The following is a 26,326-nucleotide window of genomic DNA, read 5'->3' on the forward strand; positions in this document are numbered from 1 at the left end:
TTTATTTGTAGTCCTTGTGGTTTACATCATATATATATATAGGACACTACATATTAGTTTTAAATATACAAACACACACATACATATATTCAATTGGGAAATGTTTTTCCAAAAGAAAAAACGAGAAATATTGTATTCACAGCCACCACAACTAATTATACATTCTACAAAAGAAATTGTTGTAATAATTATGCCCCCTGCTCAGCAAAACAAACTCCTCCCTCTATATTCCAATTGTTTGTTTGTCTTAAATATTTTGTTTTTATTTAAACATTTCGTTTATTGTTTCATAATATCCATAACATTTTTTTTTTGTACACAACACCACAAAAAAGAGTTTCTAATTAATAGCCATTCATCGTTGTACCATTTATGATATATATATTTTAAAATTTTATTTGTGTTTATGTGTTTTCTTCTCTCTATCTCCTAAGAATTGGATATTTACATGACCACTTATTTTATTTAAAAAAAATCATTTTACCCTAATGGTCTTTATGTTTAATTTAGTTTAACAACAACATTTCAAGCAAAACAAAGAAAACCATTTAAAAATGTCTCATTTTTAAAAATAAAAATTGTCCCCTTTTTATATAATTAGTTTTTTTGTAAATACATTTTTTTATAATCTCAACAATATATATATTTTTTTTAATTTTTTTTAGCCTACAAGATTCCTAAACGAACATACATTTCACAGTATCATTATATACATACGCAAAACAATACAAATAAAAAAGAAATTAAAACAAAAGATATTTACCAACAACGCGTGTGATGATTTTTAAATAATTGAATGAGGTTTGATATGGTGATAATAGCCGGTTTACGTCGGTTACGAGAATACAGCGAAAGGGATTATATTGCCTTTGTAATGGGGTCTACGTTTCGAAACCACCCCGAGTCTCACTCCTCGAAGGACAGACACCACTATAAATTGATGCGATAGATTTGATGATTTGGAAGAACATGGTAGTCACATCGTTGGAGGGATGCAGCACTATCATACATCATTGTGATGATGTGAGGAATGATCGGAATTACATTTATATTTTTACTTGTTTTATTATACATAGTAATTATTATTTTGAGTAGTTTATCATATTGGAAATTACCCTTTTAAACTATAGGCAACAGTTAAGACATTCTCAAAGTCTGGCCCTGAATCACTGTTACCACGAAACGGTGGTTCGAAGATGTTCGCTCATTAATTTGGCCGAAAGTTTTCAGGATTGAGAAGAATCTCGATCCAGATTCTAGGGTTCACAATCATATATGAATCAACTGCGATCCAGTTCGGAAAGTTCTTAGCCTAGAACAAAAAGCGAGATATAAACAGAAAAAAGTAATGTGTTTTGGAAACTTCCATCTCTGTTATGAACAGTTGTTAAATTTCGTTTTGATCTGGCAACTTCATATAGAAACAGGTGTTCAGAAAAGACCTATCCGCAATTTTTACAATGAAAGCACGCATTTCTATGGCTGACGTCAGAGTGCAAGCGATAATAGTTCATGCTACTTTAATGCTATAATATGTCAGAGTGGGTGCTATAGAGAGCAAAACGTGTTGTTTGTTTACATCGCCTATTTCAGTGTAAACAATAAGGATTCAGACAAAAAAAAAATTTCATGTCGCAAAATATTTTCAACGTAATTTTTAAAAGAAATTTCACGAAATTAATAAATGTTTTTGCATCAATTTCCCTTATTTTTTCCAAATTATTTTATTATTATTTAATTACATTTGCACAAACAAATTCTGACAGATTGATCCATGCCATTAAAATGCGAAAAGATCCAAAATAACGATGCCAAAAACCGATCAAAAACGGTAAATTAAAATAATGAACAATGAAACTCAAACAGAGACAAAGCGAGTTCTTGCTATAAGCCATTGCACAACTCGCTTTATCGCTTGTAGCATAGCATCCACTCTGACAGTTTTTGCGCTATGCCATAAGAAAACACACGCAGAGGTTTATAGCGTCGTCTAGCGGGATATCGCTTCTCGCGCGCACTCTGACGTCAGCCTAACTTCCCATTGTAAAAAAAATTGCGGAGGCGTCTTTTTTGGGCACATGTTTCTATATGAAGGAGTTGCCAGACCAAAATAAAATTTAACATGTGTTCATAAAAGAGATGTAAGTTTCCAAAACACGTAACTTTTTTCTGCTTCTACCGCGCTTTTTGTGCTAGGCTAAGAACTTTCCGAACGGCCCTCGTATATATTTCCTGATCAGCGTAAAATTCTACGACGATTTAAGCATGTCCGTATGTCTGTTATAATCACTCTATCCTGTAAACGAATTGAGGTTGATCGCCAAAATTTTGTCTGCAGTTCGAAGATGAGCTATGTCGGTTCATTTTTAGGCCCCATATACCGCCAATTTTCGATATTTTGGGGTTCTTGAGCGCGCTTTTCAACCGAACTCGCTGAAATTGGGTAGAATGGGTTCTTCTTTGGGTACAAAATGTCTCCACTGAAAATGATCAAAATCCACTTTTTCTGGTAGTCCCCATATGACGGTACTCACCATTTATCGTTATTTTGGGTTTCTAAACCGCGTTTTCCGACTGAATGTGTTCTAATTTGGCACTTTGCGTTCTTATTGGGTACCAAATTTGTACTTAATTTTTTTTTAATATTTTGCGGGTTTTAAGCTCCGTTTTCCACCGAATTAGCTGGAGTTTGGTATTTTTTTTCCTAGTCGTATTTGGTAGATTTGTTACCAAAAATTATTTATACCTGCCTTTTTTGGGGGTAGTGCCCATATAACCTCTATTAGGCATAGCCCCTCATATAATAGTAACTCAAAATGTTCCGTAATTCCTACACGATTGGTCCCGCTTTTGGAATAGCCAGGGTAAATGTATACTTTTTGGTATGTCCCTATATTTCCATTTCAAGTAACTATCAGTATACCTTTTTTAATGGTTTTACTTAACTTTCCTATAGATCTTAAATAATCACCCTTATATTAGTAGAATGTTGTACTAGCAACTGTAAAAAACAGAGTAAATCATACGGCTATATTAAGAATTGTTTTAATTTGAATTACCAGTCTATTTCGGTGATTGGTTATCGTTGAAGGATTACCATTGCCATAAAGAACTGCAATTAATAAACATTGGCTGTTGTTTGGCGTTAATATCAAGCAATGTTTATATATGATATGAAATCAAAATGTCTACAACCAACATAGTCGGTCATACAAAAAGATTAGATTTCATACAATTCTCGCTGATAAAAAACGCTTTAAATTACACAGAATAATCTCAATATACAGTGGCTCCATCGAATAATCGGACAAGTGGTTGTCAGGTATAATAACGCTATACATTTCAAAAAAATTGTCTAAATGTGTAGTTTTTTCGCTTTTATTTACACATTACTTACTTATATTTCTGAACAATACAAAAAACAACAACTTTCCTAGTGATAACAGTAAATTTCGCCAGAAAAACAAAATTAATTCAATTTATTGTGTTCAACGCAAAATCGGACAAAGCAAAGTATCAATGGTAAAAAATGCAAAAAATCGAGAAACTAATATTTAGTTGCATATTCTTTGTTGTCCAGAACGGCCTGTAAACGCTTCGGTATTGATTTGACCAAATTCTGACATACCTCCGGCTCTATGGAGTTCCACGATTCCAGTAAAGCCTCCTTAAGCTGTACTAAGGAGTTAAATTTTTTTTCATACACTCTCCTAGCTAATTCTTCCCAAAGATGCTCAATTACGTTAAGGTCTGGGCTCTGTGCAGGTGTTTGTATATGTTTGGGGCAGTTATGGATCAACCAAAGCTTTGCTACACCTGATGTGTGCTTGGTATCGTTGTCTTGATAAAAGGCAAAGTTGTTCGCGATACCCAATTTGTCTGCACTTTGCTTTACATTTTGTTTTAAAATGTTGAGGTAGACAAATTTGTCCATTTTACCATCAATAAAATGCAAATTACCTACTCCCGCACTCGACATGCAGCCCCAAACCATAACGGAACCTCCTCCGTGCTTAACAGTGGCTTTTGTATTCTCATTATTATAGTCAGCATTTGGCTTACGCCACACATACATCTTCCCATCTGATCCGTGCAAATTAAATTTGCTTTCGTCAGTAAACAGAACCTTAATATAATGAAAACTATCAATAGAAATTTATTTTAAGATGATCTATCATCAAATTACCTGCTTCCAATAATCGTCTGGTTTTAGTAAAAACTCCTTGGCATATTTTATACTACAGTTTTTATTTTTAAGGCTAATAAATGGCTTTTTTCTTGCAACTCTCCCATAATAATTATATTTATGCAATGTATTGCCAATAGTATTTAGGCACACATCTTTTCCAGTGCGAGTTTTTAAATTTATTTTAAGTTCTTTTGCGGTTTAAAATGAATATTGTTTTATTTCTTTTAATATCGAACGCTCTTCTCGCTCATTTAATATCTTCCCTTGACCTTCTCTGCTTTTATTGGTCAATCGGAACTCATCACGGAACCTCTTTATAATGTCGTGGACAGTAGATTTACTCATTCCTACCAATTCGGCAATTTCTCTTACTGTTTTATCTTCATAACTCAATTTATATATTAATTGCCTGATTTCCACACTGGATTGTTTCCCTTTTGGAGCCATTTACATTTATTTTTATTTAGTATTACCACTTTCTTGGTCTAAATGCAATTTACGAATGAATATGACAAACAAAATACCGATTTGAAGTTAATATTTGCATAATAACGGGACTTTAAACATTGATACTTTGCTTTGTCCGATTTTGCGTTGAACACAATAAATTGAGTTAATTTTGTTTTTCTGACGAAATTTACTGTTATCACTAGGAAAGTTGTTGTTTTTTGTATTGTTCAGAAATATAAGTAAGTAATGTGTAAATAAAAGCGAAAAAATTACACATTTAGACATTTTTTTTTGAAATGTATAGCGTTATTATACCTGACAACCACTTGTCCGATTATTCGATGGAGCCACTGTATATATGGCCATAGATTAAACAAATACTTATTGAATTATTAAACAATACCCGCATATGTTCATGAAATTAATTGCAAATACCAGTTATAAGAGACAACAAAATATATTTATTTGTATTTACTTATTTCTTGTTTGCTTTATTAAAAAAAGACAACTGCCTGCGCTTAATAACAGAATATATTATAAAAATTTACTTATTATAGTTATATACGCACATATATGTATGTTTGTATAAAAAAAACAATTTTTCAAAGATGTTTTGTCTGTCACATTTTATAAATGCATCATCTCTTAGATTTCTTTTGTCTCCCGCTCCAGCCAAGCTAGAGTAAGTGTATCACCTTCTTTCTTTAATATTGGCGACAGTGTCTCCCACACAAGACGATGATAGTCGTTCAACAACTTTTTCTCTTCGGGCAGTAGAAGCTCCTTTTTAATCATTTTGGTTTGTTTGGGAGCCATAGTAATTGTCTTGAATGTCAATGCACCGCGACCGTTGAAGTCATACTTTGAAGAGGCCGGTACAATTTGTACAATATCCTCAATGCGTATACCAAATTCACCATCCTGATAGTATCCCGGTTCGTTGGAAATGAACATATTCTCTTGTAGACCAGGATCGTCGGGCATTAAACGTATACCCACACCCATAGGTCCTTCGTGTACGTTCAAGAAGTGACCAACACCATGGCCGGTGCCGTGGCCATAATCTAGACCCACATCCCATAGAGCCTTTCTGGCCAACGTATCCAATACCTGACCTTTAACTTTTTTCGGGAATATCGTTGCACCCAAAGTCAGTTGACCCTTCAGCACACGGGTATAGGTTTCCATTTGAAAATCGGTTGGTTCACCAAAATGCCAAGTACGCGTAACATCGGTGGTACCATCTCTATATTGGGCACCCGAATCACACAGATATATCTCTTTATCGTTAATGGGACGATTTGTTTCCGGGGCTGGGTGGTAATGAATAACCGAACCATTCGGACCTGAAGAACTGATGGTGGGAAAACTCAAACCCATAAAGTGTTCCTTTTTCGATCTGAATTCTTCAAGTTTAGTTGCACCAGAGATTTCATCAACGGGCTGTTTATTGGCAATCATTTGTTCCAGCCATGCAAAATATTGACACAGTGCCACACCATCACGTATGTGGGAATTAATGAAACCCTCTACTTCGATGGGATTTTTAATGGCCTTGGCCAATGCAATTGGAGTAATTTCCTGATGTCTGATTTTCTTTGGAATCAATGCATTGAGGTAGTAACTAGAACCAGGAGAAATCCAGATTTTAGCTTCAGCATTATTTTCTGCCAAACGTCCCAGTTCTTCCCCTATGGCCGAGTAACTATAAAGGCTAATTTCCACGCCATTGCTTGCTTGGTGTTGCTTGAAATCACTGGGCAGTTTTGAGCTATCCACAAAGAACATAAGCTGTTCGTGGGTGATTATCAAATATGAGAAAAATACTGGATTATAGTCGATGTCGGATCCTCGCAAATTTAAAAACCAGGCAATTTCATCCAAAGCACTAACCACCAAAGCCTGGGCCTTCTTTTCGGTCAACTTCTCCTTAACATTGGCCCACTTATCGGATACGGTCATACCGGCAAAGGTAGTGTCCAATGTAATAATGGGATTCGATGTCTGCTTTGGTTGTTCATCACCCCAAACAATATCGACCAAATTGTCTTCCACAGGAATGAGACTGCACTCAGCCCCGGAAAGTTCTTTTTCAATGGGTTTCCATAGACGATATGAAAATAACTTGGGGTCAACTCCTACCCTACTGCCTTTGGCCAGATTACAAGCCAACCAGCTAGCAACACTGGGTGTTGTGGGTAAACCATCTTTCATTAGTTCCCAATTGGAATCCAATTGCTTTTGAGCCTGCTGGTAATAACGTCCATCTGTCCACAGCAGAGCCTTGTCGCCAGTTATAACAGCTGTACCAGCACTGCCATCAAATCCGCTGACAAACGCCCGGCGTTCATCATGCTGACAGATGTATTCACTTTGATGGGCATCGTCCGATGGCACAATATAGGCTGCCAAAGGACTCGGCCCATGTGTCTGCATCAGCTGACGCAGCTTTTTTAGAATTTCTGTTGTGTCTTTCATAATAATACGCACTGATGGTGTCGTCGAATGAGGAATCGAATGGATGATAACGTGTATTAATGGTTTAAACGTTTGCTTTATATTGAATGAACTAATTGATATGTACTTGCGGCTAACTAGTTGTTCTTTCAATCTTATCACTCTCTCAGCGGTTGTTAATTTGATTGTTTCTTTGTGTGTTATGGAGTAAAGATATATTGTGGGTTTTTTTGTGTTACTGGCCGTCGCCTTGGTCGCTGGTTCGCCGTTTCTTTCTCTTGGACTGTAAATCAAAATAAAATTATTGCAAAATGCACACACATACACACTCGTAACATTAAAAGCCGCAAAAAAGAAGACAAAAAGAAAAACACGGACGACGATAACAGATGGCTGCGGTGATGTTATCGATAACTTTTTATGACGATTGTGAAAATAAAAGGGGGAGTAGGAAATTAATTGAGGAATAAACCAAGGTCTATATAATAGGTCACCCAGCAAGGACAGCTGATATCTATATATTTTGTTAAACTATGTTGTTTTGATTTAAATTCCAATAAAAACCATAGTATACCTACACTAGGGGTGTGCAGAGAGAAAATGCTCGGAGAATAAATGAGAAACGGCCATATGAAATGACTTGCTAAAAGAGAACACAGAGAACAAACCAAACCATTTTCCATGCTTTCCCAGCACTAACCTACACAAAAATGCCGAACGGGATATTCTATTAAAAAATAAATTTGTTAAAATATGAAAAATATATTTCAAATCTTAGAAAAAACAATTGAATTGTTTACGGAAATAGTGTGTGGTGACCAATTTGTGTTGTGCGCTCTTAAAAATGTGGTAAATTAAAAATAATTTCCAAATAAGATTTTCGCTTTAATTACAAATTTTGCCAATAGATACGGGTGCAGTGTTGTACTTTTGATTAAATTCGCCTTTTAGATGACCTGATTTTTGGGCCATGTTAAAAACGAAATATTTTGAAATACTCAAATTGAAAAACGTGAATTATAATCTACCAAATTTATATTTCTATCGCTTCCACATCTTTCCTCTAATTGAGCCATTTCCACTTATATGTGTAAGACATATGCAACTGCTGGTAATTGCGAGTTATTCCCCAAAGAACGATTTGCTTTCTTAATCTTCCCCAGATTAAGTAAATGGACTACAGGAGGACGTTTAATAAACAACTGTTGGGTAATTTTTAAAAACATAATTTGTCAAATTCATATTGACACAAGTATTACGTTGGAATGGATCCTCGCAAATTCAAAAACCACCACAGCCACATGGTATAATTATTACAAGGTAGGGCACAGCTACCAACTGTTTACATTTTTTTAAAGTTGGCTTGTTCCATCAAATCAAAATACATATTTTGTGTGTGTGTATTGTTTTGAATACTATGTCAAATAAATTTAAGATAAACTGAAACATATTCAAATTTAATTGAAATGAAAATGATTTCTTAACGCGTCCGTCTGGAATTAATTACTTTGTTATTGATAAAACAAATATTTCATGGTATTTCTTACTGGATTTTCGAAAGAAATCATAACCTTTCATTAATTTTCCGCGTTTTTAGTTATGTGGCTCAACGGTTAAATTTAATCACGACATAATAAATAGGTAGTCCGTTTGGCCCAGCTGATGTCTTGATTAACTGTCAAAGTGCGCAATTTTTACTTGAATTCAATGTGCAGATGGTCGAGACAAAATAGTTTTTGTTTTGATACATCACCTTATTATTGCATCATGAATTTAATTAACATTCTTCTTCGATCTGTAGATCCCTAAAATAATGTATCGATCGTTATTGCCCTTCATTTCTTTCGGTAATTTTGTTTTGATTACCGCCGTTTATTTTTATTTACGTTTCTTCTGCACACAATTTGCAACAGTCTGGCATCTCAACTCCCTGAGTGCTCCAAGGATACTGTTTTTTTGTTGTTGATGTGGAAAATATAAATAATATACCACCTGTTCATATGGATTAATGCATATTATTCGAAATTTGAAGTACAAATTTTATTTTGGGGGTGGAAAACATAGAGTATACTGTCATTGAGTTTGAAAATAGAAAAACAAACAAACAGACTAGCAACAACAAATCGATACTCTATAAAAAGAAGAAAAAGGAAGCAAGCGAGTGAGTGGGCTAAACAGCAGTTATATAAATACACAAAAAGGATACTATTTTATCTATACATAACAACGAACAATATCACAGAGAAACCGGTGTCTTCATTATTTATCATAAACAAATAAAAGGTGAGATGGTGATGGGACGCAATCGAAATATTATGGTTTTCATATTGTTTTCGTATTTCAATTAGATTTTAGATATGGAACGTACGTCCTCCAAAGAAACCGCTGTGGCAACAGCAAAAAAATCAACGGCTGTTGGAGTAACTGGTACGGGTCGTAAAAAGTCTGGTCCTAAATTCGAGCTGTCCGATGCCCAAAAGCAGGACATCAAAGAAGCCTTTGATCTATTCGATGTTGACTGTACGGGATTCATTGAAGTCAAAGAACTGAAGGTGGCCATCAGAGCTTTGGGCTTCGAACCGAAAAAAGAAGAAATTAAACGTATGATAGCAGAAATCGATGGCAAGGATGGAAAAATAAGTTTCAATGATTTCCTGCATTTGATGACTATGAAAATGGCCGAAAAGGATACCAAAGAGGAAATACTTAAGGCATTCCGTTTGTTCGACGACGATGACACGGGTAAGATATCGTTTAAGAATCTTAAGCGAGTGGCTCGTGAACTTGGCGAAACCCTAACCGATGAGGAATTGCGAGAAATGATCGATGAAGCTGATCTGGATAATGATGGTGAAGTGAATCAAGATGAATTTCTACGTATCATGAAAAAAACTAGTCTATATTAAAATAATAATTATTGTTATAATATACATATTTATAGTAATTATCTGCACTTATATATTTATATATTTTGTAAGAATATTTTTACGCCAAACAAACAAACAGCAACTGCTTTTATTGTATTGAGAAAACAAAAATGAAAGAAAAAAAAAATTATGAAATTTATGCATGTACTTTTTTTGAAAGAAACGAGCACCACTTTAAAAAAATAATTTTAGAAAAAAAATCAAATGAATTTAGATCAATCAATTATTTAATATAGAAATGAGCCAGGCGCAATTAAAAAATACAAGAATATCTAAAATAAACCAGTAACAAAATGCCCAAAATATAGTTGATCAAAATTTTTAATCAATACCAGTAGTCGCTCAATTCCAAAGAAGAGCATTGATTATAAAACACAACAACAGCTCAGCTTTTTTAAAAATGAAAATATAATATTTGATTTATTTCAATTTTTCCAGAAATGTTTTCTGTAAAACATAAGAGAAAAGTAACAACAATAAAAAAAAATAAATAAATTATTTTCTTATGGAAGTTTATTGAGTTTAATTTGTTAAATGGGCGGAATATATGGGGTATTACTTATTATTAAATTATTAAATAAATCACAATGGTTAAGGCCTCACAATAAATATACATACATTTTGACAGGACTTTTGTATTTTTAGAATTTTATTTTACTTTTTTAATTTGTACATGTATAGGAGTGAAACGGAAGACCTTTAGGAACCATAGAAAGACAGTTGGGAACAAATTTAATTCGAAAAAGATTCGGAAATCAGTGGTTATTACGACCTATTAACGATTAATGATGTTCAAAAGGCATCAAAACTCTTCTGAGTTGCTATGAGTTCGCTTGTCTAATCACACATCTTCGGAAAAATTCCAGACGTTTTGGTGAACCAGATACATTTTAGTTTTTCGAAGAACTGCAAGGAAATCGTTTAACAGGGATAGTAAGTCTAAGCCTAATGCAGATTGGAGTGCCACAAAGAGCCTTTCAACAAATATAAAAATGAGATTAAGAGATATAAAGGAAAGACTTAGATATGCCACCATAAATGGAAACGGACGTAATACTATTTTAATTATTTTACCAGAGAAGAAAAAAACGTTATAAAATCAATAACAAATAAGTATGTTTGGCAAGTTTTCCAAAATACGCGGATACCAAAAGGCTTGTGTCAAGTTTTTTTTTTCAAATCGATTCAGATTTCAAGCGTCATTCATAAACGTGGAAATATTGGTCCTAGACACCATCATACGTATTCAGATATTATTTAGTAACCCATTACCACACTAGAGGGCTGAAATATAGCGCTAATCGCTTTGAAATTTTCCATGATATTCCAGTTATGGTCAAGGAAAACGTCTATAATTTTCGGTGATGAGCAGATAATAATTTTGAAATGAAGTGGACCGAAAACCTAATTTTTTGTGTTTTTTAGGGTCGATCGATCACAACACAACCCACGGTGAAGGGAAATTGGACAAGTAATTAGAAGGCCTTTACTGAATATTAGCATATACTATAGTCAGGAGAAAGAGAATTATTTTTTCTATTTAGATCCATATGTGATTCACGCAAATATGTTACAATTTTGGTGTAAAACAAGAAACAAAAAGTTTGAAATAAAAAACTCTGATGACATGAATTAAGAATAGTTTTGTATGAACAAGTTAATTCGTGTACGTAATTCTGAGAGCGAACTAAGTTGTTCGAATGCCCGTCAGAACATGGTATTAAAAATATTTTTTAATTACGTCAGAAATGGTATTCGCTGCAATGGTCTGCATTGCTTCTTATAACTAGGGTCCTCCATGAGAACTCCGCAGGATGTTCAAAAGGCGATCTTGAATCTCCAACAATTGGTCTGTTTGCTTTGACTGCTGGCAAAAGTCCAATTAGATTCTAATAAATATATTCATATAGACTATTTTAACAAGACGAATATAAATGCGTCTATATGATCGTGTTAAGACGAATATAAAGGAGTCTAGAAGACCTCTATAAAATGACTATTAGGTCGGTAATCAAGTCGACCATAAGGTTGTCTAATAAGACGACTTTAATCACTCCTAAAATGATCACTAAAAGTTCGTCTATAAGGACGAAAATAAGTTCGTCATTGTATATGTCTATAAGATGATTAAAACGCCATATAAATGTGAATATAAGGGTGCCTATAAAGTTGTGTATATGCTCGTCTATAAGACGAATATAGGAGGGTCTATAAATATATGACTATAAGATTCCATTAAAATTAAATTTGATGTATATAGGGTCGCCTATTAAGACGACTTTATTGTCGCCTAAAATTAAGACAATAATAAGAACGTCTGTAAGAATGAAAATAAGTTAGTCTATGAGTATGTCCATAAAGAGGATCAAAAGGTCATATATGAAGGCGTCTGTAATTTTGACTATGATGTCGTTTAAAGGTTATTTAAACGGCATGTTCATTAGATTTTTTTACCGGGTTAACCTACTTTATGAGGATTTATTTAACATATATGCAATTGAATTGACAATTTAAACCCACTGGGTTAATGAAATCCAGTATAAAGTAAACGTACTGTTATAAAGACCTAATATTTTCTATAAAGGATTATGAGTTCGTCGCCAAATAAGACGATTTTAAGGTCCATAGTCAATAATATCAAGGTGAATGTAAGGTCGAATATAAAGACTAAATATAGACGTACAAAATATATAAAGATCACTTTAATCGCTTAGACGTAAATGACGATTTATTTGTTCAGTGTTATGATGATTGGTTGCTTTTAGTGGTCACTTAGTTGACCGATGTTTTTTCTTTGAGTGTAATATTTCAAATTTGTTTTGTCCTTTTTCGTTGTTATTGTTTTCTTCTTCGTTGTGTATTATGCAAACTGATGTTATTGGACAAAATATTAAAGACGATATTTTTATATAATATTTTTTTGTAAAAATAAAATCAAAACACATACCACCCATCAATGAACTGTTAAAAGACAATTAAATTTTTATTGCAAGACATAAGAAATTGCGTTTTCAGTTCTTTCATTCTTAAATGAAATTTTAATAATATTATTTCCATTTAGTTCTTTTGTTGATTATTTATGGATACCTAATTGATAAGATACGCGTCTATGCAAATTTGACTAATGGAACTTCGAACAGATATTTTTTTAATATGATGTATTTATTTAATACGACTTATGTATATTGAGATCACAAATTTATTAAAAATTCAATCATTAACTCAAATTTAGTTTTGGGTATTTCATTGTTAGTGGCATACCAATCATGAAATAATTCTGTAACATAATGCCATGTGTTGGTATGCAATTCGGAATCGGAGAATAATACTAATAGCCAAAATATTACAGCGACAAAGACAGATATTTTTATAAAATCTATTTTAGAGATTTGATAAATAAAATATTTACAAATAATTTACTTAAATATGTTATAACTTACCAGCACAGAATTTGCTTTTTGGTTTTGATTGTCTTGTAACTAGGAAGTTATTTGACTTAATAGGTTGAATTCGTTGTTCCTTTCTAAGTGGAGCATAAATATAGTTTGATAATATTGTATCAGTGTTTGTTTGTTTATCAGCATAGGTCTTTTTGCTAGATTGATGAACATAGCTCTTGGTAGGGTATTTGAATGGAACAATTCGTAAGAAATATTTACAGGAGGGCTGTAAAATGGCAGATATGTTTATTAGTAAGGTTAAAAACGTTAAATAATTTAATATTTAAATATTGTGCATTCGAATTTGAGGATATAAATTCTAAGAAACTCGAAAAAATCAAGAAACAAATTTTCCGGAGGTTTGTAAAGAAGACAACAATTTTTAATTTGTTATAAAATTAATTTCATAAACATAATTTAAATATTGAACATTATGGTAATGCTTTAGATCATTTACAATTTACAATCCAGGTTATCTATTAAGGATTAATTAATACTTACTTTCATTTTTCTTTTCTTCTCTTTCATAAAACTACCCATCGGTTTCTTTTTCTTATTATCAGTTTTCTCCTTTGTCTTTTTTAATACAATTTGGTCATTAACATTTAAATCCGAAGCATACAATCCCTTTAATGGCACACAATTTTTTTCGCTGGTTGAATTAATAGCCAATGTCCTAGGTCCCTCCATGGGTATTACCCTAAAAAGGGGATGCAACGGAATTTTCTATTATTAAAAAAAAATCAAACTTACGCCGATTTTTTTATTCGTTTCAAATTGTCACTGGTCTTTAGTGTATGCGGACTTCGTTGTTGACAACCATTTAATTCCATTTGAGAACTTCTTTGAATACGTGGTGATTTCTGGACAGTTCTAACAGTTCTGAAAAAATTGAAATAGCAGCAATATGTATTATTAAAAATTTCGCTTTACTTACATTAAATTCTGCATCATCACAAATTTATAAGATTTTAGGAGAAAAAGAAAAAATATTTTTCTTAAATTATGACATGAAATGTTGAATTTCGAAATTTTAATAGTTATACCCAAGGCACATGTGTAAGGTAGTCCCATCTTCGAATTCAAGGCACATGTATTAGGTAGTCCCATCGTCGTCGCCAGGGTATTATAGTTTTGTGCAGCTCCAAGAGTTTGTAACGCCGCGAAATACCCACCTTTAAGTATATCATATCTCGACCAGCTGTGTCGATCTAGACATGTGTGTCCGTCCGTCTGTCCACTATAATTTGTAAACACGATACAGGCCACAGTAATGGACCAATCTGGCCCAATGAAGACCCCTATTGTTTTTGGTAAAGGTCGGATAATATTTAGGGGATGAAATGGACCAAAAACTTTATTTTTGTCTGATTTTCTGGTTGCTCCAGAGACCCCTTCCAGAGAAGGGGATCGGGCCAAAGAATAAGCATGCCTGTCTTGATAAAGATCGGCCAATATTTAGCGGGCCAAATGGACCCTGACTTTTGTGTGAAAAATTACAAAATTTGTCTTCTTTGGCATATATATCTCCCCCTGAAGGACATAGACCCAAGAAGTTGACAGTGTATTCAAGAGGAGTGGTTGGTATTTAAATTGATACCAATTATATTGTCGTATGAACTCGGATGTGGGAGTTACACTTAAATATTTACAGGTGAAAAAAATCGCTGTTGCAAACATAAATCTACTGTGTTGGGTGCTGTGTCTGCATACGTCCCTGATCAGTAGTGACAATTCAACACGGAGGAAGCCTGCAAACATCAGTTCGAACTAATCAACAAATTGTCATAGCCGTAGAAAAATCCAATTAAGAGTTCAACGGAATTCGAGAGAGGGTTATCGTTCGATACAACCTCAAGAACAGAGCGTGGATGAGATATGGTAGGAGGTCTACATGCCCGGAAACTATCAAGAAAGTTATTTTATTTCTGAAGAAATCGAAAAGCCAGAAAAGACCTTTCGCAAAAATTCATATTCATATGATTGTGATAATATAAAAAAATTGTTTCCTATACATTTAGGAAGTAATGGATCGGATTGTTTATACAAATGTGTTGCAAAACGCTATGGTTCGCCTAGGAGAAGAAAATACACCGCTTGTTTGGGTGTTTCAACTTGACAAGAACCTCAAACATACACCGAAATATGTCAAAGATTGATTATGGGAGTAAAAAATCGGAGTTTTTATAATAGCCAATCCAAATATTATCCATATGCCATTAATTCGATTCCAATACGAATTGAGAATGTTACACCACTCAGGATTTCATCCAGTGTAGATTCTTGCAGTACTGGAACAGACCAAATGATTGTTAAAACAAGTGAAAAGGCGTTATGTTTGGCAAGGCCGAACTTTGGATACCCTCCACCATAGATATACTGACAGGTACTTGAAATGACCAAAAAGTGGACCTATACCGACATTTCTACAAACCGATTATGTAAACCGTAATACAAATTTGTAAAATTGTTAATGGATAATTATACCCTCAGCCTAATGGTTAATAAGGGTGTATACAATTTGACACGGTAATAAGGTGCCTCATCGAAATATTGGTTTTAGATCCCATGTTTCGTTGGACCAAATTCGTTTCAGAAAATTTTGATTTCATCCAAACATATTATTTCTTCCAAACTTAGTTAAAGTTCGAAGATGGTGAATATCGGTCCACTCCTTCTGGTACCTCCCACACAGGGGCTAGGTCTAAATTCGGGTTATAGTTCATTATCGAACCTTACGTTCTAGTTTTTATCTCGATATCCTCCGCAGATGAAAAAATTACAGCAGAATCTTAGAACCAAACCCAAAATACGGAACAAATTAGATAACAATTTTAATATAAAAATGTGGTTATGTAGGGACTACCCCAAAAAGGAGGTGAATATTAATAATTTTTGGTGGAGAGATTTGTTACCATATACTACACCAAAACCCTTATATGGGAGCTATGCCTAAACGTGGACCTGCAGACAAAAGACAACCCTATGCAAAATTTTAGCAGATGTTGTAGATGATTTCAACAGATGGACAAACATGGCTAGATCGTCTTAAAATTTTACCCTGATCAAGAATATATGTACTTTATAGGGTCGGAAATGAATATTTCGATGAGTTACAAAATGAATGACAAAATTAGTATACCCTCCATACTATGGAGGGAACAGTAACCACGACAAAGTTTTTAAAGGATTTTTTTTGGATGGTTAATACGTAGTAAGATGTCCCTTGTTATCTTTCACAGCTTTAAACTTTGCCAACATAGATTTTACCAAGGTTTCCGTGTATGATGTCTGAATTTCTCCCATTCTACTACCCTAAAGCGTTTTACAGACTTGGTATGCTGGAGATGTTATGACTTCTAATATTTTTCTCCAAAACACTCCATAACTATTCTATAGGATTCAAATCCGGGGTATTTGAATCACTTTATAACACTCTATTCGCCTCAAGTTGTCCTACCTTGTATTATTGTACAATGGGTAATGCAATCGTCCCATCGGGATCAACATTGTCAACGATGACCACTTTATTGTTATCTGGTACCATCTGCCGAGTAGTCGGTTCAAAATCCATGGTTAGTATCGGTCCACATTTAAATAGAGTTCCCATACAAAATTTGTTCAATCTCGTTTAACGCTTCAAATTTCCTTATACTAGAAAAGGAAATGTTGAATAGTTCCGGTATAACAAGTTGAGGAGTGATGTTAATTACTGCAATCCCAGTTTAAAAAGCTTGGATGGAATTAGTGTTTGTAAATGCCTGGATAAATGATCAACTTTTAAAAACTATCTATAGGACATTGTTACCATTTACTTAAGTATTAACAAGAATTTTCTATATAACGTGACTCGTTATCACCACACATGTCGGCAGCATTACCCCCAACTCCTTTACATAATTAAGTATTTTCGTTTTAATAAAATAAAAAATAAGAAAAACAACTTTAAGCAAATGACCCAATTTCATTTTTGAATTGGGCCGCAAAAATTTGTGTGCTATCATGACGACAATCAATTAACTCTGTTATCAAATAAACCTCAGCTTTCAACACAGAAATCGTGGTGTCACACAAAAAACAATATCATGTCCAGAATTTATGAGATTTTTATTCTAACATAATTTGAGGAGAAAATAATTTACGAATTTGATAAAAAATGCCGAACGTGAACATGGCATTGTTATTTATGGATTTTTTAAAAGCCAAAAGGGTTGGTGTCTAATGGCATCGTAATTTGGTTGGTCGGGGGGAACAAGAAATGTTTCACTGTGAATGAATTTCACTTTTTTTGCAAAGGAAAGGAAGATTATCTTATTGGATTCAATGGGTCGAATAATATTTATATTAACATTTAAGGGAACCCCCATTCTCGGATAAAAAAAGATTATTTAAACTATTAACTCTCAAGAATGTCTCTTCCTATATTCTATATTCCGCTGAGATGTATCACACTTTTCAAGTGTTATACATATTTACAAGAATCACATAAATGCAAATTACGATTTTTTTAATGCAAATGCAAAAAAAAGTTCTCGTCTGTCAGTGGTATTAGAAACATTGAGATAATATTTATTATTAACCTGTTACTGTTAATATTGCAATTTTGAATCTATATTGCAAATTTCAACCATTCTAATACATTTCATACATATTACATTCGTTCACGTTACTATGTGAACGTATATTAAAGTCTAAAATTCCCTCTGCTACGTGGATACAATTTAGAATACTTTAAGATTATTTTTTTTCTATTGAGAACAACTTGCTCATCTTCATAACATTATTTTATCGCTATTAAAAACTTCCTTCCGTCATATTATAATAACTTCCTTTGGCAAATTGTTTTGTTTACTAATATTTTAAATAATAATTTCATTGTAATAAAATTTAATTTCGAAAAAATCCACATCAATGTAATCAGATTTAAATACGATAAGCTTTTGTTTACTAAATAAATTCACACACACACTCTGGCACAAATAAGAACAAAACCAACTAATTATGTCGTTGTAACAAAATCTGAAATCTCAAGAGGGTATTGATCCATAAGACGGAAATCAAATACCATGAAGATGACAATGGTAATGAGAATGGTGGTGCTGCTGTTGATGATGATGATGGAACGATGATTTGATTTCATCTTGTTGTTCGTTTCTTTTCCTTGATTTTCATTCTTTCTTTATTGTTGCAATATTGAATGGTTTTGTAATTAAGGTGAGAATAACAAGAAAAAACAACAACAGCAACAACAATGTAAATAAGTCATATAGTTGTCTTTGACGAACATCTAATGCCCTGCACTAATTAATATTGTGCTTAATTATGAGTGATAGTAATCCAGCAAAATGATTATTCTGGCAAAACGAAAGAAATTCTTCAGAATGAGGTTATATTTGGTAAATAATATATGGAACACTAACTCCAATGGTTACATGCTTATATAAATATAGGTAAAGTCCCTAACATTAAATTAATGTTTAAAATAAATGTTAATTATATGATGAATTTTTGAAACCAAAAAAAAATTAATTTAAAAATGGGGTGAACATTTGTTAGATAGCTGCTGATTTTTCTATTTGATTAATAACATGGCTGATTGAACAAAATCATAAGGGTAGGGAAAAACCATTGAGGTGTAGCATCTAAACCTCGTTACAATACAAATCTAAATAGTTTAAGCAGTTCGTCTTCGGACGGCTCAAAAGAAAGACGCATTTAAAGAGTTAATCACGCCTATCAGCTTAAAAATTACAAAATGTCGCTGTGTTAAGTATTCGCTTAACTTGCCACGTGTTTTATCGAACTAAACGAAAAATATAAGAATGGTTCATATGGTGTATGGTCCCATACCTTCTATTCTAATAGAAAGTGGACTTGCTGGAGGAGGACCTGCCTCCAGTTTTTAAATAGATAAAAAATAGTTTATGACTTAAATTTGTTTCAAATTACGTTTTAATCAAAATTTATAATCACTTATGCATCTCTGCAATTTCAATTTTCAACAATTTCATATTGATAGTTAAAGCGGAAAGTACCTACCATTTCCGGAAAGCTAAGCCGCAGCGAGAAATATCCCCATCCCATTACACTATAGGTCAAATGACCAAAATCATAGTATTTTTCATGAAATTTGGCCCAACAGATTTTTTTTGTTACTAGAATTATTATTGTTGAATTTGGAAAAAAATCGGTTCAGATTTGGATATAGCTCCCAGATATATATATATATATATATATATATATTTTCATCCGATTTCATGTTTAAGATGCACCAAATCGGTAATATACAACGGACTGCGATGAAATTTGGTTGGTACAATTTTTTTGATTCTGCAAATAAGTGTGTCGAATTTGGTTCAAAGCGGTTCAGATTTAGATATAGATCCAATATATACGTTCTATTCGATTGCACGTCGAAGTAACTCCAAACCTACAAAATACATCCGATCATCGTAAAATTAGTTTGCATGTTTTTTATAAGCTAAAAACAACTCAGAAAAATTTGGTTCAGACCGGGTCAGATTTAGATATAACATCCATATATATGTTGCATCCGATTTCACGTTTAAACCACGCCAAATTCACAATATGCAGCCGATCATAACGAAAATCAGAAATATCTCTACCAAATTTTATTCAAATCGGATCTGTTTTAAATATAGCTCTCATATATATGTTCTATCCGATTTTAACTTAAACCATTTGTTTGAAAAGCTTCATCCACAGAAAGTGGAATAGGATTTTGGGGTTCTTGGGGTGTCACGTTTCTCAGTTAAAATGTCAGCAGCTTCTTTTCTTTTACCAAATTCAAAGTTTTTGTTAGTTGCCGCATTTTCTGAACAATTCTTAACCAAAAAAATTTAATTCGAACATAGCCATTCATGTTTTTTGTCTTTGAAAACATTCATGTTTCTGTGACTTTTTTCCCAACTTAGCGCTAATATTAAGCAAAATAAATGAACTGTTTGCTTTAAATATTTCTCTCTTTCATCCGAAATGTTGTCGACATCAATTTTGCTCACTTCATGTTTGAAAACAGCATCAGCTTTTTTCTTTTTGTTACCTTCTTTCGCCATATTTCAAAAAGATCTATTTTTTATACGGAGGTTGCTTAGAAAAAGATGCATTACTCGCAAAACGCAAAAAATCCCAACATGAAATAAATTGAAAATAACTCATTAGTTATAAATTAATTTATGTGCAAAATTTGAAAGAGGTCATATTGGGTAATTTTTTAAAGCTTACTGAACGTCAATATATCAAATTACTTTAACTCTTTAAAGTCTTCATACTTTAAGGGGTTATTTTCAAGTAGAGTGTCGCAAACATAAAAGTGTTTTAATTTGATATAAATATGCTCACTTGTATCTATATTTTCCATTTTACGCACTCAAAGTTGACTAAGCACCACTGAAATAGAATAAATCGTATTGAGCGAATTGCACGACCAGATGTGTAACGGTACTTCATATTTAGCACTTATAAATATCACGTGTCTCCATATTGGAGTGTTCTAAATACAAAAACAACAACCCGTGAAAACACACGACACATTGATTTTTTCAATTTTGCACAGTCATTTGACCCATAATGCATTATAGAGAAGCCTCTATTTTTAACTGTTTTCTTTGTGTTCCTGGGGTTTAATTCCTGTAGTGGAGGGCTCCGGACAAAAAGTTTACCAACTATCCTGAACACAAAATTCTGATTCTTTATGTAGATTTTTTTTTGCAAAGTTCGGCCTTCTGCTAATATTCTACTTAATTTTTTCAACGACGACGGAAAGATTCGATCGATATTTCAGCTCTATAATTATCCCATATTTGTGCTCTAAATTCTATAGATTTTAAAATGGATCGGTTTTAATCAACATTATCAATCACCTATCATCAACCGGTGCAGTTTTTCTTGGTGTCCTATTATTTCGACCCAAGATAATTTTTTGGCATTTGGGGGATTTGCTTTAAAATTGGTTCTCCGATCTGGGTTCTTTGGGGTATTTTTATATATTAACACCTAAACAATTATTAACACTTTAACATTAATGAATAACAATATGAGTACTGACGTATGGATGGCGTATGTCAAAAACGAACCTTTTGGAGAAAAAAGTGTTCCTGAAATATTTGTGAAACAATGACAAAAATATATGCATTGACATATTTTTTTAAGATTTGACTAAAATGGAAGAAGATTTCGCCAATTTAAAGGCTGCATACTGAAACTAGGGAATATTCTGATGCAAAAATTAATCGTCGTCAAGTAAAAACGTCGTTAAGTTGGCTGCACTTGTTGTACTCCTCACCAAAATATATAAAATTGATCAGGACTTTTTATATGGAGGCTATTTAAATTGTTGTCAGGAGAAAACGAAATACCAAACTTCAGACACTCAGTTTGGAAAATTGGGCTAATATCTTGTGCATATCAAATATGGCACTAGTCCTCCCTATGGAAACATGAAATTATAATAAAAATGTTTTATGAAGAATTTGTTTACACCCCGGAATGCCAAAGTACAGCTATTTCGTATTGTCAAAATATAGTCATTTTGGTTGGAATAGGCGCCTTTGGTTCAGCAACGTACTCCAACTTCCCAAAAGAACGATATTTGTTGTTATGAATATTTGCTACCCAGACTACGATTATTTGGGGCTGTATATATAATGTATAATATTTTCTATATCTCAATTCCTAAGTGTCAAGAAAGAATTAGAAAGCTACTGACTGTACCATGAACTGTCTTCGTGAAAACCATACCTATTACAGCTGGCAGAATCCTTATACTTTTACAGGAAATTAAGCATAGAATCAGAAACACTGACACAACCCTTCAAGAATAAATGGGACAATGGTAAGATCGATGGCAAAACCAAGCGAATGGGAGATAGAGTGGCAAACTGTTAGATGTTAAGCGACCCTGGATACCTTCGAAAGTACATGCACCGCATGACGTAATGCTGTTCACTACACTGCATATACGAAGAAAATTACGTTCTCGATGACGGTGAATATACGTTTTCAGTTGCTGGAGCTTGATCGAGATGTACAGAAAGCCGGAAATGGCCGCATAACTTTCAACAACGTAATAGAGATGATGCAATGTAACAGATAAAATTGTGGTTAACGAAATATGTTGGGAAACAATAATCAAATACGTGAAGTCCATCCTACGAAAAACCGATCTCGACGCGATATCTTAAAAAGTAAAGCAATGAGGCATAATTAATAATAATCTTGACCACACCATAGGTAACAATAATACTAGAGGCTTCGTGCCTCTAGTGGGCTCAAGAAAAAAATATTTTTTTTCAATTTGCATAGTTTTTAGTTATTTATATTCCTTTCATTTATGCTGTATAACTTTTAATGGTATATGGCTTTTAATCGGTTAAACCACGATATACTACATTTAAAACTTTATTAACATCTTTGAAATCGGGTTTCAAATTCAACCTGAATTAAATGTTTAAGGATTGTTATACCCTCAACCACAAGATGGAGTGTATATAAAACGTGTCCTTCTGTTTGCAACACCTCGACCTTGTATATCGGTGTCTACTTTCAGGTGCACAGAATCTCAGTTTCCTTAGAAAATATTGAAAAACCTCTATAATTGATTTTAAATTTCCTTTTTTAGGCCAAAAAACTTTTCAATTTCAAACACCCAGAAGTATGCACTAGGTACTATAAAGTTAATACAACATATTGACATATAGATTGAGCTTTATTATAATTTTCCTTCGTTTCATGCTCTCTTCAAATTTTTAATTAGTTACCGTTATATATGTTAATATATATAGATTAGTGAATTAAAATATATGAGATCGGGGAAATAATTTAAATTGAATTTAATATTTGTGTATTGTATCCCTATACCAGACGTCGAAATGTTATATATGATATCCCATAATGCAGATGTCGATTTAGCCATGATTGCCTGTATATCTGTCCGTCTATTAAAATCACGATAGAGCTTGCAATATTTAAGTTAGAGCTTTGAAATTCCGCGCAATACAACTGCTTCGTAATAATACAATATAGTCTCTTCGAATGGAAAATGCGCGTATGACGATCAATTTCCTTTACAGGGTCTGGGCCCTTTAATGGGGCTATGCCCTAAGATCAACCAAACGTATAAGAAAAAGAATTTCCAGCCAATAAGAAAATATATAATTAAAGAAAATTCGGTTTAAAAACATAGCTTAAATCCTCAAAATACCAACAATTAAAGGGACCATTGTGAAGGGGCTATAGAAAATATCGACAAATTGGGAATAATGTTTGGTATTAGGAATAGAGTATGTCGGTCCATGTTTTGATATAGCCCCTATAAAACGTTACAACTAAATATTCGATGTTTTGCGTTTTTAACTGAAATGCTTGTAATTTGATATTTTAGGTTCTCGTCAGTGTTGCCAAGTTAGAAGTTTGCAATGTAACTAAGAGGAGTGGTTCACCTTTTAATTGATTATAATTCTATGAGAGTTATACATAAATATTTACTATATATTCCGTAGTATTACCATTTCCACACTAGAGGGCGGAAATGTCGCAAAGTTCCGGTTATTTTCTATAGCTTTTGTTAGTGATCGAATGATATTTAGGGCATAAGATGAATGATATCTCATTGCTTTCTTTTTTAACAGTTAAATAGAAGAGGTTCCTGAAGAACGTTATTTGATTCAATACTCAATATTTTAATATAATCATGCCTATAATTAGTCCACACCCAAGCCACCAACCAATATTACGGTGTAGGGTAACATTATCACAATATGAACAAAAATTTCCACAACAAATGTTGAAAAACAACAACCATAACAACATCTCTCAAAGGATCAAAACAACATTAAGAATAAAATGGATTTGTTATGGATGCAAAAAAACAAACCGGCGAAAAAAGAAATAGTCTGTATCAATGAATGGCTGCCTTACTCCACAGGCGTTGAAATCCCCCCGCAATACCAACGACCGGTTGAAAGTGTTTTTTTACTTTTCTAAAGTTAACCATTTATGCAGATGGTATGTAAATTTCATAATATTTTGTTGTTGTTGATGAGGATGATGTTGTTGTTGTCATCGTTATTATGGCAATTTTTAGTCTTTGACTTATTTTGCTTGGAAATTGTCATGCATGCGTCTTGGCTTGGTCTTCGCTCTCGCGGCCGATTTGTTGTTGTTGGCCATACGTTGTCATTGAAATGGCTTTTTGGAGTTCTTAATGCCGTCGTATCACATTGATTTTTTCACCTTTCTTTATAATGCCTGCTTTTTTCATTATTGTTGTTGCTTTTTTCTGTTTGTTATTTTCGCCTGGGGATTGTGGCAAGTGTGTGTGAGCGTTGTGAGTGTTTTTCGCTTTGCTTGAATATTTTTTTTTTGCTTTTTGGTGGGGACTTATTTTTTTGTTATTTATTTATATATGAAACGTGACTTCTTCACGGAATTGTGTATAAATAGGTGCGTTCTGGCCAGCGACATAATCAGTTTGATTTCTACGCGCGTTTAAAGCAGTTCGTTGACTGCTAGTTTTTTAAAGATTCTAACTAACTTAACATAACGATTACGAGAAAAAAGGAAAAAAAAACTTTTTTAAAATAAAAAAATAATTTTTTTGTGCACTTCTAAATGGAAAGGTGTTTTGAAAGTTTTTAATAGAAAAAAGGTGCTTAATTTATTATTTTGTTAATCTAATAATAGACACAAGTGAATATACTTACATATGTGAATTTGATTATTTTATGTATGTCAGTAGTTGAATCCTCCAAAGAGACATGAAAAAAACTAAAATAAAAAAGAGAAAGAAATTAAAGAAATGTGTATGTTGAACAGAATAAGAACGTGTCTAGCATGTGAAATATTTTGAAGAAGAAGAAGAAAAAAAGAATTAAATGCATTATTTAAAGAAAATTGAGGGAGTATTGAAATTCTAAGTGGAGAAAAAACTAAATGAAAAAGAAAAAAAAAAACAGAAAATAAAGACTTTTAAGCCAAATAAATTTTGTTACAAGTTTGTGTCTTAAGTCTTTTGTTTTTTTTGGTTAATTTTTATTGCAAGTGTGTGTCTTAAGTCTTTTTTTACTGTACAGTTTTATTGCAAGTGTGAGCATTCAAACCGTTTGTTGTTGTTATTTTTTTTTTTTGGTTCTATAGTTTATTACAAGTTTGTGTCTTAAGTCTTTTGTTTTGTTTCTTGTTGATATTTTGACAGACCGCTGTCTTTTACTCACTTTATCCTTTGTGTACGTACAACAACGACCATTGCTCATCATCAAAACATGCCGTTAATAAATTTCCTTTTAAATTTATCATCATAATGATTTTTTCGTTTTTTTTTATTCACCAAATGTAAAAGTTTTGGTTTAATGGCTCTCATTAAATAATGAATGAATGTGGCGGTCAGCAATGAAGTTACGTTGATATCATTATCGTTATTTGGTTTCACGTAACGTAATTGATACACATTAATAAATTATTTAATGAATGTCATGTAACGTGTTTTACGAAGGGATTCTGAGATTTGTTTTATCTGATTTAAAGTGTTGAATTACTAGTTGATTTTTTTTTTATTTTACGTATTTTGGAAAATTTATTTGCAAGTGATTTAATAAATTTTATTATTTTTCGATAGAAGGCGCTTAACTTAAAAGCGATATATAATTCTGGTTGAAAGACCTGGAAATATTCTCCGGAGACCCCATGTAGTATATTTATTGTAGATCAAAATAATATACTATATCGATTTAGCGAGGTTCTCTGTTGGTGTCAAAATAGAGCGAGCAATAAGATAGAGTCTTAAAATTTTGTACATACATTGCTTCTATTCCTCAAATTATTTGTATAGAAAATATTTTTATATT

The 26,326-nt window shown here is 32.9% G+C and overlaps 2 protein-coding genes across 2 annotated transcripts; one reads left to right on the forward strand and one right to left on the reverse strand.

The window, feature by feature from the left end:
- Positions 1-5,283: 5,283 nt before the first annotated feature.
- On the reverse strand, positions 5,284-7,263 carry LOC133322018 (xaa-Pro aminopeptidase ApepP). Its single transcript, XM_061531086.1, has 2 exons — positions 7,224-7,263; positions 5,284-7,128 (listed from the first exon to the last, which is right to left on the reverse strand). Coding segments are annotated over exons 1-2 (1,845 nt in total). The 5' UTR covers positions 7,225-7,263; the 3' UTR covers position 5,284.
- A 2,190-nt stretch (positions 7,264-9,453) lies between these two features.
- LOC133322020 (uncharacterized) lies at positions 9,454-10,008 on the forward strand. Its single transcript, XM_061531089.1, has one exon. It carries the CDS (start codon positions 9,454-9,456, stop codon positions 10,000-10,002), a length of 549 nt encoding a protein of 182 aa, XP_061387073.1. The 3' UTR covers positions 10,003-10,008.
- Positions 10,009-26,326: the final 16,318 nt, after the last annotated feature.

The sequence above is a fragment of the Musca vetustissima genome, unplaced genomic scaffold, assembly GCF_032173495.1.
Source record: "Musca vetustissima isolate MV318-11 ecotype Yass unplaced genomic scaffold, APGP_CSIRO_Mvet_v1 utg488, whole genome shotgun sequence".
Lineage (NCBI taxonomy): Eukaryota > Metazoa > Arthropoda > Insecta > Diptera > Muscidae > Musca > Musca vetustissima.